The sequence below is a fragment of the Carassius carassius genome, chromosome 9, assembly GCF_963082965.1.
Source record: "Carassius carassius chromosome 9, fCarCar2.1, whole genome shotgun sequence".
In the NCBI taxonomy this organism is placed as follows: Eukaryota; Metazoa; Chordata; class Actinopteri; order Cypriniformes; family Cyprinidae; genus Carassius; species Carassius carassius.
The window spans coordinates 29,368,972-29,388,140 of NC_081763.1; the positions used below are offsets into that span (position 1 = coordinate 29,368,972).

General features: G+C 38.7%; 1 protein-coding gene across 1 annotated transcript; it reads right to left on the reverse strand.

Moving 5' to 3' along the window:
* Positions 1-2,087: 2,087 nt before the first annotated feature.
* pdgfab (platelet-derived growth factor alpha polypeptide b) lies at positions 2,088-17,358 on the reverse strand. The gene is made up of 6 exons (XM_059558839.1): positions 16,788-17,358; positions 15,591-15,690; positions 10,723-10,848; positions 9,006-9,196; positions 4,016-4,145; positions 2,088-2,790 (listed from the first exon to the last, which is right to left on the reverse strand). The coding sequence occupies exons 1-6, from the start codon at positions 16,848-16,850 to the stop codon at positions 2,777-2,779; spliced, it is 624 nt and encodes a 207-aa protein (XP_059414822.1). The 5' UTR covers positions 16,851-17,358; the 3' UTR covers positions 2,088-2,776.
* Positions 17,359-19,169: the final 1,811 nt, after the last annotated feature.

Consider the following 19,169-nt stretch of genomic DNA (forward strand, 5'->3'; position numbering starts at 1 on the left):
ACAAAACTAACCAAGTTTCCAACACATTAAAGGATTACTGGTATTCGGCCTTGGGTAACCTAATGCCATAAGAGTGAAAGGGAGTAAGGAGAAAAATGGATTCAACAAAGAACAATCAGATTTCTTGTCCTATAGTGTGCAGGATTCTTCTTCTTAGCTGAAACACTTTTATCTTTATTTACTTGAAATATCCACTGAGTTACACAGTCTCACAAACCACCTGTAGTTCCATCATCCACCCCGGTACACAAACCTTGTGTTGGAAATGAGTATCATTATTTGTACAGCTAATATGATTCCGGAAATATTTTCATGCTTCTTCTTACACTTTCTTACTATAAAGTTAATGTATTTCACGCATAACTGCCAATGATCCTACGTCCTGTTATTGTAAATGTCATGTAGGAATGCACTTTTTAAAAAAATGATGGAAAAAGACTATGGTCGGGATATACTTCCTATTGGGACAACAGGAGAATGTGCGTGTGACCAGAGATTGCCACAATTTAAGGAACTGACAGAAGTGAATTGCACTGTCGAAACCTACAAACAGTTCAGTACAGAAACACTGAACAGACTTGCAGGTTCCAACACCTGAGCATAACAATCTAAATCACCCAGCTGCCAAAGTGAAGAGTGACACAGAACAATAACAAAACCACAGTAGCTACAGAGCTAAATCAGGTAACATGCCACTACACAAATATACAACCAACCCTACAAATTTGATTAATCATGTTGTAATTAAAACCACAAAATGGTAACTTCAGCCCAGCTGTATATATTTTAGTCAAATACCCATGATGTTGTAGAAAGTTAATATGGGTTGTACCAGACAGACTGCTGCATGACTCACTGTTCTAAATACAGAACAAACATTAAGGCACAAAGAATAAAATGAGTCAAAGCTTTGCTCCACCCCTTCAACTGTCTCCACAGTTTGTTTCTGTGATTTACAGTGATTCAGACCTCCAGGTGCTCTTTAGATGACCAGACATGCCACTCAGGGGTCAGAAGTGTGACAAAGTGCCGAATTCTGTTGTAGAGCCAATGCCAGGACCGCTCCATCTGTCTGGCATGTGTCAAAAATGACAAGAACCATTGGAGTCCCTGCAGCAAGACACGACTTGAGCCAGAGTCAACAACCGGCCTGGAAGAACATGAAAGCTCTTGCCAGAGCACTTTTGAAACAGACTATAAATATCATAAATACAGTCCTCAGAAATTTCAATAAAGAGTGCTGATTGCACAGAAGATCCTGTTAAACACCATCTAACATTTTCCTCCCTAAAAACATTGAGTTTATTTACATGCACAAAAATATGCAAGAAAACCACATTGAGTATTCTGAATGAATTCATGCCATGCTTGACACCAAAATGAAAACAGGGTCATGGGCAAAAATTAAGTTGTGGCAATCAGGTTTTTCTTAAACAGTTTACGAAATCTTCCCCAGCAGAAGTTCCACCTCAGTTTAAGGTCATTTAAAATTCAAGGACCGAAAGGTAAGTGTGTGTATAATTTAGAAATCAAATTACCAGAATCTGAAATTTCTGATGTCTTCTGCGTGTGAATGTGATAAAAATGTACTCTATATTGATTTGTATATCTTTATTACAAAGCTTCCTACCTAAGGTAAGTGTTTATTAACTATTTAAATGATCTTTGTCTCTCTTTGTATGTTAGCATTAAATATTATTTTATGGTAAAGAAAATAATGAACCAACATATTCAGACTAATGATGCTTTTGTGATGGCCAACCTGTTGATACTGTATATCATTTGCTCTCAGTGGGTCATCTTACATCACAATAACAGAAAACACAATACATAAACATACTTTATGGTTGATTTTACATTAGCATTATAAATATACTTTTAACAAAAATAAAGGATCTTTCCACAACTGTCTCTTACATGTCTTTATATAACATATTTCCAGGACAAAAACCTAGTTTTGAGAAGCTGTAAAATATAAGCAAGAATGAATGAAATATTGCGAAAATGTTACTGATAATACTTCCGGATCATTGACGATTAGCTGTTCTTACATTAGAATGAGAAACCGAGAGTGTGAGAAAGACAGATCGCATACATAAATACTTTATTCTGGCATAATGACTGCATTACACTGCCTTCTGTAAGTCTTTGTTAACAGACAGGCATGTGAACTCTTCGGAAGGACAAAACTTTGTAGAGGCACATTGGAAATAGCAGTTTCAATGTTCTGGACCCATGAGGACTAAGGCAGAGAACAACAGAAAATCGTCTTCCATTTTAGCAAGGTTATATGGCAGCACATCCTTTAATATGTTCATCGTCTTTGTGAATGAGGATTGAAGTCCAATGATTAGTCCATCCTTCAGGGACATCCTGACTCCTGCATGAGTTGATCCAAACACAAGCATGTGAAGTTCATGGTCTCTACAAATTTAGTGTTCTCCAAAAGACTTTCTCCTCATCTTTGACCTTTCCAAGAGTCGTATAAATACACAACAGAGAATCGACACAAACATAGTCCTTTTCACTTTTTCCGCCCAGTGTTTGACCACTTAATAATTAACTGAATAGCAATCTTGTTTGTCTTCAGTGTTCGACAGAGTTGTAGAAAGCACCTTTGGGATTGTGTTTGTGTACAATGTTCCTCTGGATACAGTATATATATTTTTTGAACTGCAATGGGGTCAGTAGGGTAATAGTTCAGAGGTCAAAGTCCCAGTGCTGCTGGAGCATTACGTAGCCACTGTTGTCCTTCAATCGCTCGCTTGATGTGGTTTCACCTCATGTCCACTGGAGGGACAAAAAGAACAAAACAGCTGTTAACAAGCAATCACATTTTGTGGAATCTGGTGCAGTTTCAAATTGATTTGATGGTGATTCTTTAGTATGCCATTCGGTTTGTGTGTGAGTGACCCATATCCACCACGCAGTGATTTTAATGTGTATTAATGAACAGTCTGTGCACATTTAAGAAAGAAAGAACAAGGTGAAAGGAACAATCTTTGTGATCAAGTCCACCAAACCATCAATCCAAACACACAAGCTCTGTTCCAAAACCTATTGAGCTACCTAGCATTTTAATACAGTTTTTTGGAATAAATTTGAGTTGAGTCTCTGAGTGGGGTGCAGAGTTGTGGTCTATGAAAAGCTTTCCAAACTAGTCACTTCCATTTAAATGTCACCTTAGAAAGTAGATGCCTAGGTAAGCTGTGCAAGATGGCTCAATTGGTTTGGAACAAAGTATGTAGATTAAATAAGTTGCATCGAACAGACAATCCCGTGAACCATGCAGCAAAGGGAAAGTGCAAAAATCTCTCTCTCTCTCTCTCTCTCTCTCTCTCTTTCTAATGACTGATCGTCTTGCTCTTTCTCCTGATCAGTCCATTTCAATGATTGGTTGTGAAGTGGCAGTGGTTCGGTCCACAGCAGTCCTACCTGCAGGATATTTTGGTCCACTGAGTGTTAGGAAATGTTTCCTTTTTATTGAATATCCTTGTTGATCTGTACTGCCACTGCTTGCTTTCTGTGTTTCCGTTTTTTACCATTTTTAACTGTGCGTGGGCCTGGAAACACAACTTTGGGGAACGGTGCAAGCAGTTGATGGCCAGAATGTGGTCGAGTAGATAAGGGAAAGCAAGCAAGAAAGATTAAAAGGAAGAATTTATGGCCTCGGGAAGGTGTAAAACAGACTGTAATTGCACTTCATAAATATCTGAGCCTCATGAGCTTCCAACCATTTTATTTAAGCACAAGGTTTTCACACACAAGAGCAGGAACCTGTTGAACCTGAAGGAGAACCTTCAGACATACTTTTATGGGTTTCAGCATTTGCACACACCTGTGGTCTCTCTTATCCATTCAATTGCATCACTGCCCAACATAGTAAAACACAAGCTCACACAGGTGTGTTTGTCTGCGGTGACAGCACAATGCTACAGGCCGCTGAGTGCACAGTCATAGCCAAATAATCATTCAAAATCAGGCCAAATATTCAGTGTATGCATGAAATATGTACCTGTGTCTGCTTCCGCATGCTCGATCACGTGATGCTGTGATGTGCAAACACATTCCAAATGATCCTCTAACCGGACAAGCACCTCCTTCAATTTTGCTCTCTTACGTGATGCAAACTCTACCTTCGCCACCTGGAAGAAGAGAGAAAGACCAGGTTAGGTTAGCAATGTGTTTCAGTGTGTTTGTGTAGCATTCAGGATGACAGCACATATTCTTAACTGTTAACAGTTACATGTTCCACAATGAACACCCCACTGCCGCACACTAAACTCAAAATAACCACTTAGCCTTACACAGGGGTCAACTTGTGCCTTTTGTTGAGCTAATTTTAGCGTTCCAGCCTGTATGTCTTCTCACCGTTCTGCTAATGCTTGGCTGCATGTATTAATGGTGGGTGGGAATATGTTTAGACCTGGTCTGTTCATTGGTAATGCTCGTCTAAAGCAGAATTATACTTTGGCCGTCTGCATTCCATGATTTTCCGCACACTGTTTTCATCATAAGAAATGTCTGTTGACATATGCGCACACAAACACTGTGCAAACTGTCTGTGTACAACAGCACAGTCGCAAAGTGAATGTTGTGACAGAATGAGTCTACTAGGTTGTACTCATCCACATTTAAGTATACTTTGAAAGCTGTGTGGACTCTGTGTGTGAGACCGAACAGAACACGGAAAGTGAAGTATACCTGGGCCTTAAGGCAGTGGTCCCCAACACTTTTCCTGGATCAGTACCCCCCAACTCTGCACATTTTGTATGTCTCCTTTGTCTGACACACCCATTTTTGGTCTTGGAGTCTCTACTAATGATCTTAGGAGTTGAATCAGGTGTGTTTGTTTAAGGATGTGCAGCGCTGCTAAATGTGCAGCGTTGACAGGGTTCTAGGAACATGGTTGGAAACTACTAGACAGATGATTCTAACTGTTGCAATTGTGTCCCAAGTTCAAATAAGTTAAACTTTTGAAAAAAATAATATTTTTCCCATTTCATTGCCCAAAATTTCCCCTTAATTGGTCTTTTTAGCAGGGAAATACATGTTTAATTTAGTAGAAGTTTGTTTTATGGGCTGTTAAAGAGGTTTTGTAGTGTAAGGAATGGTACTCCATTGGCTCCATCATTAATAACCCAGAAAGTGATCATAACGGGACTGCACATTTGCAATGCATTGGCTAAGCATTCAAGTAAGCATTGGTTTGCTTCCATGGAGCATTTTTCTGGCTTCGAACACAATCACTAAATTCAGTGCATGACTCAAAGAGTGCAAATAAAAACTCAGCCTACCATGCAAGTGCAATTGGTTTAATATTTTGGAACAAATAATGCAACCCGACACTCCCACAAACCTATAGAGCAGTGGTTCCCAATACTGGTCCTGGGGAACCCCTAACACTGCACGTTTTTGGTGTCACTCTTATCTGACACACACATTTGAGGACTTGGAGTTTTCACTAATGAGCTGATGAGCTTAATCAGGTGTGTTTGAATAGGGAGACCTTCAGGACCAGGATTGGGAACCACTGTGAGAAACGTCAAAATGAAGGTAGGGAGCAAGAGATAGTGAAACAGGATTCTTTCTTTTGTACACCCGTTTATACCTCTTTCCCTCTGTCTGCTGCCCACCTCTCCCTCCTCTTGGGCATTCTTGAACTTGGTTATATTTACAGAGCCAAGTCTAAAACAGCCCATGGCGTGCAAGAATGTTCTATGACTGAGGATGAAGGGTGAGACAGACACCAAGGGGCTTGAGAACTGGTCGGGGGGGGGGGGGGTGGATAAGGGGTTCAGCAAAGGGTCATGATAAGAATAAATAAAATAAAAGAGTCCCTGCACCATCCTTTGCTGCCCCCACCCCAATATTTCCATTCAATTTACCATTGACTTTGCATCTTGGTTACAAGTCCAAACTTCCCACGGGCTCGCCCACAAACTCGAATGCGTTTTATAAAAAGCCCAAAGTTTCTCAGGAGGCCCTTCCTACCTCTATTTATAAACTACTGTGCTTTCCACCGCAATGAAAGCCCTGTGAAATCTCTGCGCAGTGCTCTAATGGTGTGACATCTGATCCAGCCCCGGCTCCAGCAAACCCAACCCCCTTTGACTCGCCCTGCGCTCTGTGAGGACTATTGTCCAGGGTCTGGATAATTGGCATTGGGATTTCCCCACAAGAAAGGTTGATAAAGAAAGGGTGAGAGAAAGAACGGCCATCAGGAGAGGTGCATCATGGGTAATTAGCATGGGAACGAAGGGAACTGGACACGTAGCCAAGGGACAGGCAGTTTTGCTGCACATCTGTCAGTGGGTAAATCTGACTACAAAACACCGTGGATAAAGCAAACCCGAGAGCTGCAGAAAGAGTGGGGGTCTGATGGCAGGCAGGTGACTGGTGGGGTGACCCGAAAAGAAAGAGGGGTGTGGGGAGCAAGTGTTCTTATTGAGTGAGTGACAAAGAGAGCCCAGAACAGGAACAAGGGATGCTGGGAGGCGGGGAAATAAGGGAAACTTTTGTATCATGACCTGCATATCTAGAGTTACAGAAAGAGTATGGGCAAAATCTCTACTGTAAAACACATGCACTGGCACCTAGACAGTCACAAAGATAAGGAGAAAAGGTGATTTAATCTCTGCACTTACTGTCGTAGCCCATTAAAAACGTCCCTAAACACAAGCAGAAAGGCCAAGAGTGAAAAGAACACAGATTTATAGATATGACAGCAATTACAGCCCATTGCATGCAAAAAAAACACACAAGAAAGAAAAAGGGTGGGGGGGACTTCACAGACACATGAATAAAAAAGTGAGGCCGTGTTAACATGGGCTTACAGTAAATGTATCTCTGAACACAGAGCTATGTTGTTCAGGTTTTGTCAGCCAGCAACATCAGCCTTTCCACTCCAATACAACAGGCTCTTTTGGACTACTCTGCTGTATTTTCTATATTAATACGACGCTCATTCGACTTAACACTATTTGTGTTTCCTCAGTGTTTGCGTCAGAGATGGGGCCCGTATCCTCACTAACCTGGGCCATTTGAGGCTCTTTAACACCCAAAATCAACACTCAAAACACACCTCCTGCTTCCAGGGCCAATATAAACCATGTATGATTTCCCTTTACACTGATCTGAAGGAGGATTTCAAATCTGGCTCATCCAAACACAAACACTTGCCTTTTGAACCACATCACATGCTGTATTCTTACACTTGCATGCAAACATTCCAAATCAGGAATATCCTCACTTAGTCTCTTGTTCATTAGGAAAGAACAGCGGTGTGCTGGATTTAGTAACTTTAGCAGTCCGATTAACCAGTGATGAAAATAAAACAAACAGCAGTCACACACTCTCAGCTGCCTATCTAGATATTCCTACTTCAAGGTAAACACAGTGGCTTTGTTCATTGATGATGCGGAGGAAACCCTTTCCTCCGGTATGCCAATAATATATTAAATTAATATATTTAAATATTGAACTATCAAAAGAATATTGGACCCCATTGATTTTCACCGAATAATTAAAAACTTATATATATTGTTAAACTGAAGAAATAAAGTCATATAGGTTTGTAAAGACATGAAGGGCAGTAAGTGATGACAGAATCTACAATGTCCCTTTAGCTTTCTGGTGTCAAATGTTTGAATGTGGTCTTGCTCTCACCTGTTGTTGTAGTACTGTGTGATGTTTGCATGCAAGCGTGTGTGTGTTTTAGCAAGGCAAGAGACATACACTGCAACACAGCATTTCTGGGGAAATCATTAGTACTGTACACCAGGATGATAGCAAGAGAGAAAGTGAACGGGAAATAAGGTCAAACAGAGACTGTACAGAAGAGAAACGCACAGGAGAAAATGCATCACTCATTATGGTGCCTGTAGGAATGAAAATCTTGATTTCAACTAAAAGAGCCAAATGTATTTTTGATAGGAGCATGTACATGTGTTGCACCTAACACAAAAATGTACATTTTTGTAGAAAAACTTAGAATTTAAGCAGCAACATTTGTCATATTTAATTGCGGATTTGAAATGAGTTACTGAAACAGCCAACAGTTTTGGATATTTTAGACCAAACTCAAGCATATAGGAGCTGTGCTAGCATGATAAGAACAGCTGAGGAGTGAAGTGACTTGCCTTAATGCAACGTTAGGTGGAGGAAGGAAGGAAGGAAATATGAAGAACATGAAGCAGAAACATAGACAGAGAGACAGATGGATGGATGGGGTAGGTGAAGTTTAACTCCAGTAAGTGTTGATAGACTCATTATCTGGTGTTATGTTCCACACCCAGCAGTGTCTCCTTTGAAACAAGCTTATCACTGCAATGAAGCAAAGTACACCAGAAATGTGGCCAAGCATGCACACACACACACACACACTCCCTGTGCAGCGAAGCCTAGTTACAGTCAGTCTTTTTTATATTGCGGCTCTGAACAGCAGTACCTTGTGCAGACCTGCTCCTTTTTTAGGATGAGAAGGAAAAAGTGAGGGAAGGGTAAATACATCTCTTAAGAGTATTTGCTCAAATATATACCACCATAGCTGGAAAGAAACACACATAATATATTCTCGTCCCATCCCTGTGCTCAGAGCTGGAAAAAAAATCTTACAACACTTACATCTGTATTCATTTTATGCGGAAAAATGGATAGTTGTATACAATCAACTGAACGTCCATTCAGAAGATTGCTTAATATGAATAAACAAACAAATAAATAACAAAAAATGCTCATATAAATAAATATATACACACTACTGTTGAAATGTTTGGGGTTGGTAAGATTCTTTAGTGTGAAAATAATCACCAAGTCTGCATTTATTGGATTAAAATTACAGTAATATTGTGAAATATTGCTTTTTAGAAAAGGGGTGAGGCTTGGAATGGGTGTGGCTCTAGAGTGGGTGTGGCCTTGATATCTATGCTGCTTAAGATATAAAGTCAACATTGTCTTCCCCGCATTTAAATGGCTTTACAGAACTGCTGATGCATTGCTTTTACCTTGACAGTACGGTGCTGTTTTTTGGAGGGGTGACAGCGCATGTTGCCAGTGTTGCAACAGCCTGTACAGCGTTTCACTTCCACACACGGAGGCCATATTAGGAAGTTTGCAGCGGTGGGATCCACTTGACTGCGGGGGATCTCGTAGATCACTGTCCGTGTCTTGCACATGGCAGGAACCGCTTCCTCTACTGGACGCAAGAAAGAAACACACATTGATAAATTAATGTATTAGAATAAATTCAAGGCAAAGTATCTTCAAGATACTACTTTAATTAGCTCAATCATAATCACCCTAAACTAAATACAAAACATGCAAACCACGCTAAACTATTGTTAGTCACTACTGTGAGGAGCGTGGAGCAAAGAACAATGGAGACGCGGAATAGCAAACACAGACTTTAATAATCCAGACACAATAAGCGCACACGAAGCAAACAAGTAGACCTGACAAATACAGACTGAACAGACTAGGATCTTTATACAGGTGAATTATTGGAGAAACACAGGTGTACAGGATGACAATCAAACTAATTAACCAAACAAGGACAGGAACATGACCAAATAAGGGAACCAAGACGGGGGCAAAACAAGACCGACGATCCAAGATCCTGACAACTATATTAACAAAATAAAACTATAATAAATTAAAAGAACATGAATGTGGCACTGTAATCACTATAAAATTAACTATAAAATTAAATTAAATTAAAATACCATGGCACATGAATATGGTTATCATTCAGTACTACTGAATTACCTTTTTTTTTTGGTTCATTTTTGGTAGTTACAGAATCTGATTTGTTTTTTTCAGTGTGCTTCTCTGAAACTGATGCGATCCAGCAAAACAAAAAGACCCTTTTGCATTAGTAGCAGATATTATAGAGGGTTTTTTAATATCTCTCAGCCTCTGTATTTACCTAGACTAAAATAAGTTTGACCACAGCACTGAGATCAGCATTCAATCTGGAGGTTTAATCTCTTTCAGAGCAACAATTGTAACTAAAATGGCACACAGCTATTCTGAGGCCTGAACAGTTTTTCTGTGTGTGTGATTGGGAGGTACAGAGGGGCCAGAATATCCCAACACACACAAAGGCACGCACACACACCGCTGCGCTCCACGATTGATGTGAAGGGGAAGGAAGAGCGCATGTCAGAGCTCTATGTGCCAGTGTGAACTCTGTTCGGTTCAACGAGCTGTGACATGAACTTTGGATGTTTGGAATTTCCTGGCTTGGATACATTTATGACCTCACATGTACCACCAATCAAAATACTCTCATGTATAATCAAATAAAGAACTGCTCCAGATCATTGTGATTTCCTGAACAAAACTGACATCCTATGCTTTTTATGTGCTGAACACCGGAAATGCACCAATTGTAGATGTTTAGTTCTGGAGTCATTTCAATCATTTAATATACTTACTATAATAATATTATTGTTATTATTGAATTTTTTCGTGCACAACGAAATTGCCATGCACAAAAGCAGGACAAGATAAGCACTATAGTAATACCATGGCAATAATTAAACTATTATCAATGAAGCAGCATAAATCATCAATCGTCCTGCCAAGCAATGCAGTTCATAAACTGTTTATGGTTGCTAGGCAACTGCAGAATTCCTCAAATCAGATTCCAGAGACAGAACTGCTCATTTATGAAACACTTCTTAAACTGAATGTGACATGTCTTTGAGCAGCAGGTCTTACCGACACTCCTCTTCCGTCTGTGGGACAGCTGCAGACTCTTGAGATCTGAGGAAGTGGCCTTGTGTGAGTGATGGCTCTTCTGATGGTGCTTCTGTTTGACCTCCTCAATCACCTCATTTCCAGGACCTCATCAAAACACAAGTTATCCGTATTACTTTCATGTTACTCAGTGAAAAGACAAATCACTTTCCCCCCCTTTCAAGCCAAGATGAATCCACAATGAAGCTATTGAACGTCTCCAGTAGATGCCCCGCAGCCTTAAGAAGTGAAATGGCACTGCTGTGAGTGGCACCAAAGCATGAAATAATTTCCTTCTTCAGAAACTCATTTTTCTACAAACAATGGCTGCTTTATTCACAAGCTTAATTGGAAATTCATCACGATGGATTTCTGGAGGAACGATGTCATTTTGGCTCTGAATGTGGTTGGCAAGTTTATTATAATGTCTTCTGTAGCGCTGACATGCCCGGAGAACAAATCTGAACTCCTGACAACCTGAGTGGATTTACCACTGGTACAAATGAGTAAGACTCCTGAATACAAACAAAATCAGTTCAGCTATTAAGTGCTGTTTAAACAACGCATGATGCATATGAAAGCTTCATATTTATAATAAGGTTTGAATTGATCATGTGATGCAACATAACCAACAACACAGACCATGCCGACTAATGCACAAAACGCTTTCCAACATTCCAACATTACCAACATTCTTCAAAACATCTTCTTTTGTGTTCAACAGAAACGTTTGGAACACTATGAGAGTGAGTAAATGATGACAGAATTTGCATTTGGGAGTGAAAAAAAGACATAATAAGAAGATCGTCTCCCTGTAAAACATGAAATAATTTCCTTTTATTCCTAGATCTAAACTAGTTTCACTTTGAGCGGTAGACATTCAGGTACTGTAAGCATAAATATGATGTGAAATATGATATTTTGCCAAAAGGACCACTCTGATTGACATATAAATGTGTCATGTGCCATGATTCAGTGGCATAAACAATTTATGGTGCTGTGTTATAAGGAATGAAATATAAAATTAGATACTGAAAAATTGAAATCGAAATAAATGTTTTAGTATATTTTTATTCTTTTTGATTGTTCACAAATTGTTTTTATATGGTAAAAATATTGCAAATACAGAATATTATATATATAATTGCAAATATATGATAAATATCTAGGACAAATAAAAACTATTTGTGAACAATTCAAACAAAAATTTTAATATATATTTATATAAAAATAAATAAAACTGATAATTAAATACTGAAAAAGTTTTCTTATTCATTTTATTGATAATTTTTCCAATAGTTTTGCTCATTTTGTCATGTTCAAAGTTTTATATATATTTATATATAGTATAGATAGATATGAATGTATATATATACATATATATATATATATATATATATATATATAACTATTTGTAACCAAATAACAATATGCACTAAAGAAATTTCCGAACTAAATTTGTTATCTGATATTGTTCTACAGTATTTTAGCTGGGTTTAGTTTCCCCAAGCATGCAGTGCGGTTAAACATCAAACTGGTTAATCTGTTAGTGGCAGAAGAACTGCGCCCAGCTCTGATCTGTGAGGGTGCGACCGTCAGGAATGCTGAGAAAGCAAAGCACCAAAACACACTCGCTGAACTTAAAAGACTGCTTGACCACACACACAGTCCTGCAGCAGGAAACACAAGTGACATGACAACAAAAGCCCCACTCTGTTCTGTGTCTCTAGTTCGTCTAATCTTTCCTATCGAATGGAAGCCTTTGATTTTAAGTTGTTTTGCAGATTCAGTCAAAGAGTAAGCACTGACCCGCAGAGAGAGAGAGAGAGAGAGCTCAGCATTTGATCCTGCACAACACACCTTCTCTCATGTTCAGATCAAAACTCAGAACACAAAAACACAAGACAACCATCTGAAAGAAAGAACTGCTGTCAAAGCAATAGCTCACCCAAAAAAAACAATCATTTTTGTCATCAGATGTTGTGAAGGAATGAAATAAAACATTTCTTTGTGTTGTTCTAAACATGGGTGAATGAGCAAATTAGATTTATGGTGAAGAGATTTTCAGTGAATAATGGCTTAAAATTCTGGATTTATTTATTTTATTATTATTATTTATTTATTTACTTTTATTTTTTTTGGGATATGTGTACCTTCTATATATATATAATATATTTTTTTTAAGTATTAAGTATCAGTACATCAGAATATTCTCAACCAAAAACGGATTTATTTCAATCTGAGAAAACCATAAGAAAATTTTTCTCATTTCATATTTACTCATATTTTAAATTTATTACAATTACATTATTTTTTTTTATTAAATGTACTCACATTTTAAAAATGACAAAAGCACTTTCATATGATTTTCTCAGACTGAAACAAGTCCATTTTTATTTTTTGTATTAATTTTTTAAAAGTATCATTCATCAATCTGATAACAATAGTCAAAAATGGTGTTTAATCAGTCTGTCTCTGTTTTCAATGTATGGAAAAGATCTGCTAAACGTCTCATTTCCATCTCTTTTTCTTCAACAGAAGAAAGAAAGTCATACAGGTTTGGAAAGACAAATGAGTGGTTACACGATGACAGAATTGTGCTTTATTCCTTCAGCTCCTCTCCTCTCATAACATTGTAAAACAGTATTATTTGGCAGGTGATTTTTAGCCACATTAGCCTGCAGCACAATAATTAAAGGTACGATCTACCTGCAGCAAGCCACTTTCATGTGCCCTCCTCACAATCACACAATGCTGATGAAAGCACTCTTCCACTAACTGTGCAAATTGCTGGTTCTGAACTTATAATCTTTGCATTACCAGTGCAGATCTTTAACCACTAGGCCTGTGTCTCTAACTATCTCTGTGTATGTGTGTGTGTGTGTGTGTGTGTGTGTGTGTGTGTGTGTGTGTGTGTGTGTGTGTGTGTGTGTGTGCTTTCTCTGAATGAATTACAAAGGACAACATTAGCCCATCTTCACGGATTGACAGCTGTCCTTTCATCAAACAAAAGGACGTCCCTCCATCTGTGCCGTTTTCTTCTGGATGTGAAGGCGTAGGGCAGACAGATGGATGTTGAGAAGTTAAAAGGCTGTTGGGAGGCACAGTACAAGTGCGGCCTGCTCCAGGTGAGCGGAGAGGTCATGTGTGCTGACCTCAGCCAAAGAGAGACACCGTTTCCTCCCTAAATCACTGTCACTGCTTTCATGACCTCTAATTATCTGTCCATTAGAGGGAGATACCTATCTGTGCCTTCCTCCTCTCATCATTCGCTCCTCGTATGGACAGTTGACGAGGTTAACGCTCTGATCTGAGACACAACATCCTGGTACTGCTTCCTAAATGAGACTAATCAGAATGAAAAACAGGAAAATGCTCATAGCTGCTTGAACAATAATAGCAATGATATCGATAGTCACACAGAGCTTCTGATATCTAAAAAACAAGGTAATTCAGACTTTTTGATTATCATAGACATATATTCAGCAATGCACAGAAATAAAGAATTAAAAACCCTGCTTAGATCTTATAAGATCTTAGATAGATCTTAACTTTGGTCCCTGAGAGGGTGAGGTTAAGAAACTAAACTTTATGATTGCAGTAAACATGAAAACAACCTCTTCAAGTCCTTCTCTTTGACTGACATGCGACGGCTTTGAACAGTCTGACTTTAAAAAGATCTGAAAATATACCATCACTGGCGTCAGGCATCTTTTACTAGCCTTTGGGTGTCTGACAGACAGCCTGATTTATGAGGACACCGGTAAAAAATACTATATCTAAAAACTAGAAATGTTGTATCTATTTGAAACATTCAGAGGTTACATTTCACCCCAAAATCAAAAAGAAAGAAAAAAGAAAAAAAAAATTTAATTAGCATATTGTAGGTCTATTAAGGATTTTGCACAGAAATATGTAATGTCTTTTTTTTTTTGTGAAATAACTCACATAGCATATAAAGGTTGCTTATTTACTCCAGTGCAGTGCACACTAATTCTAACCAATGGAACCAAAAAGACCAACAACAACAACAACAACAACAACAAAAAAAACCTTTTTAAGGCAGATATTTTCTATTAAACTTCAAAAGAGCCCCACCATTTGATATATTACAAGTGCCTGTGTAAATAGCAGCTCAAGTGAACTTGGAGACGGCTCGTGTTAGTGATCACTGTAATATTATCCAAACTAAATGAGGGTGAAGGAGGAAAACTAGCAGCAGAACATGAGATTTCAACCCCGTACAAAAAGCATATTTCACTCATGCGTTTTACTGTTAACATCAACACTCCTGTTGCAACATTGCATGCCCAGAGGACTTGTATTTATGACATGAGGCGAAGCTCTGTTATCATTATTCAACCCGTCCCCCCTGCACACCTATCACACCTATTCTCTCACCACAGAAACCAGACTGGTGACACTCATACCCCAAATTATACTGTCTTGCTTTTGTGTGTGTGTGTGTAATTACCGGTAATTCCCCTGTAAATGAAATTATAGTGGGCAAATGAAACCACTTGGGGACAACTTAAGTATAGGAAAACTTGGCTTCCCATTCGCCGTGATGTAACTCTGGGAATAAGATCCATGCGTGGCTCTAAAAACAGAAGCAATCTGCAAAGAACTATTTATGAGTCTCCACCCATTGGTCAGTATAAACGATACCTTTAAATTGTTTTGTGCCACTCATAAAACACAGCTCCACGGCTTTGTGACATGTACGACGTTACACTTAAACCACAGCAACTACAACAAACAGCTGTAAACAGCCCTGCCACAGAGACACATGAGATTAGCTGTGGAACAAAGTCCACAGAGGTGTCAAGAAGACAATGAGCAGAGTTTACCTGGGGAATTTACCTCCAGTAGCCGCTGGAGGTCGCTGATGCTGTTGATTTCGCTGTGGGACAGTCTGTCGAGGAAATCTGGAGGGATTGCAAACTCCTTCTGCCGACATAAAGAGAGCTCACTTGCAATTTGGCAAATCTAGCACGACACAGAAGTGTATTTCTGCGTGACAGCAGCGTAAAATAAAAGTCTGAAAAGTTAAAAAGCCATTCTGATGAACCATTTTCTAATCACATCAACAAAAATCGAGTTCACTACAGTATAGGTTATTTCCCGTTACAAATGTAAAATAAAACAACAACAACAAAACTATTTAGCCTGTATGGAAATAAAATAGGACTAAAAGAAGAAATATCATCTGTTCTCCTTATATTTATATATTTTTTATATTTATATATATAAAATATATTCCATCTAAATTCTCCCTTATTAAAATGATGGAAAATGCATTAAAATTATACGGAGTTATTATAACATCTTGAATACAATCACAAGCGTCGTCTCCTCTTTTTATAGTTTTATGTGACAGTTTATTAGGTTTGTCAGTAGGGGGCGATGTTCAATAGTCAACCCTGTTTCCATGATTTTGTACAGTAAAACAGCATGTTTTATTAAAAACTAGCTTTTGTAGAAATATCAGTATCACACTGCCAATTATGGCTAAATGAGCTAAAAAAAAAAAAAAAAAAAAAAGCCTCAGATTGCCCCCCCCCCCCCCTTATTTTTACAGGCGTATCTATATCTCTACACATACACATATATAAATAAATGTAAATTTACGATGAGGTGACACAATGCACTTCTTTGTCTTATATAAATGTTTGATACAAATCTTAAATAACCTTCCTACTGTTAAATATCTAATAAAAGAACGCTGTAAATGTTCCAGATATAGAGAACAGCTGATATACTTTTCACGTGTTCACACGCAACTGATACCATAAAAAAATAAATAATTATATGGATCTAAGACACATTTACCATAGATCATTGATCCCATCATCCAGAAAATTACTGGGGGAGAAAAAAATATAATAAATTTGACCTCATAAATCGTAGAGACTGATCCGTTTCAAATCTATATGACAATATATAAGGTGGACTATTAGGCTAAACTCTACGACCTGCTCCGACAAGCCAGAGCTTTGCTGTGGATTTAACAAGGTTCAGTTTTTGTGGGGTATTTGGCACTTTACCTCAGCAGCTGCCAGCAGAAGGTGCGAGGTGAGGAGCAGAAAGCAGCAGAATAAGGTTCTCATCTCCTTCCAATGTCAAGGTTCCGCCCAATAAGAAAGATGCAGACTGAAGGAGCCTTGGAACCGCTCCTGAGCGCAGAGTCCAGAACCATACCTTGAAGGGATCTCCCTGTAAAAGACCCGAAGCACCAGCTCAAGTCCACAGAGGAGAATCCAAACTGTCCTGGTACTCCAGGTGCTGGGACTGGTCCAAAGCGCCCTAGTTTTGAATCTCAACAGTGTTTTCACTTGCAAAATTTTCTCATGGCTTTCCAAGCCTGAACAATCCAAAGACAGAAACCCTTTTGCATTGCATAGGTCAATATATAGATTAAAACTCAAAGATAAATTCTACACAAAAGTGTATGAGTCCATTCACTTCATATAGAGCTCAGCACTGGATCTGGAAGTAGGTCGTCATGCAGTGAAAGTACAATCCCAGGTTAGAATCCATGAATAAAGCAAAAGCAAAGAGCTCAGAGTTGATCTTGTTCTCTAGAGTTCGTGCACTGAATGCTGTCTCATGCACTTCTGATCTGCGGAATATATGCGCCTCCCCTCGCGCTCCGTAATCACCGAGGAGCGCTCGAGGAGGCGGTTGGCTGGAGCTGCAAGTGAAGATTAACCCTTCAGCCCCTTACCGAGCCACTTAAATCTCAAATTTGTATGTAAAATGTGTTGATGAAACTGGTTCTCGTTAAAAACTTATATAAAATATATTATATAAAACCCAAAAAAGCACCTGCAACCAGTTTAGTTGTCACTATTCACATACAAGTATAGGATTTCAAATTATATATATATAGTACAGACCAAAAGTTTGGACACACCTTCTCATTCAAAGAGTTTTCTTTATTTTCATGACTATGAAAATTGTAGATTCTCACTGAAGGCATCAAGGGCTATTTGAGCAAGAAGGAGAGTGATGGGGTGCTGCGCCAGATGACCTGGCCTCCACAGTCACCGGACCTGAACCCAATCGAGATGGTTTAGGGGTGAGCTGGACCGCAGACAGAAGGAAAAAGGGCCAACAAGTGCTAAGCATCTCTCGGGGAACTCCTTCAAGACTGTTGGAAGACCATTTCAGGTGACTACCTCTTGAAGCTCATCAAGAGAATGCCAAGAGTGTGCAAAGCAGTAATCAAAGCAAAAGGTGGCTACTTTGAAGAACCTAGAATATGACATATTTTCAGTTGTTTCACACTTTTTTGTTATGTATATAATTCCACATGTGTTAATTCATAGTTTTGATGCCTTCAGTGTGAATCTACAATTTTCATAGTCATGAAAATAAAGAAAACTCTTTGAATGAGAAGCTGTGTCCAAACTTTTGGTCTGTACTGTATATATATATATATATATATATATATATATATATATATATATATATATATAACTTTTTGTAAAACTAAATAAAATAGTGTGTGCATTTCTATAACAATAAAAACTGAGGTACAAGTCTTTTATTTTTACTTTTTTTATCATTTTTCTACAGTGGTTACATAAATAGGCTACAAAATTATAGTGAAAAGTGAAGTGACATTCAGCCAAGTATGGTGACCCATACTCGGAATTTGTGCTCTGCGTTTAACCCATCCAAAGTGCGCACACACACAGAGCAGTGAACACACACACACTGTGAGCACACACCCGGGGCAGTGGGCAGCCATTTATGCTGCGGCGCCCGGGGAGCAGTTGGGGGTTCGATGCCTTGCTCAAGGGCACCTAAGTCATGTTATTGAAGGTGGAGAGAGAACTGTACATGCACTCCCCCCACCCACAATTCCTGCCGGCCCGGGACTTGAACTCACAACCTTTCGATTGGGAGTCCGACTCTCTAACCATTAGGCCACGACTTCCCCCAGATATAGCCTATAGGCAATATCTTTTTCTTCAGAAGTCGCCTGAAGTTTTATATTTATCCAATAGTTTCTATTTACCAATAAAGGTCTTCCTGTATTACTCTATTTTTACTTGTGCTTTCAGCAGAATTGCGAATAAATGACATGAGAAAAAATCCCAGAGTCCAGCTGTGAGTTACTCACCCATTCTGAAAGACGAGAGGATCCGATCTTGATGAACAGTGACCGACTGAATGACTGACTGAGAGGATCTGAAGGAGGAACAACGATCAGAGGAAATGAAACTTGAATGATGCAAGGAGAGGAAAAGCAGTTGTGAAAGATTGGAAACTGAAAACAGGAAAAAAAATTGAATAGAGTAAATGAAAGATCCATTTCTGTACTCACATTCTGTTTGTTTTCCCTTACCCTTATAGGTATCACTTTTTATCACGAATAATAAAGCCTTCTTAGGTTTTATTAAGGCACTTTAATAAATATA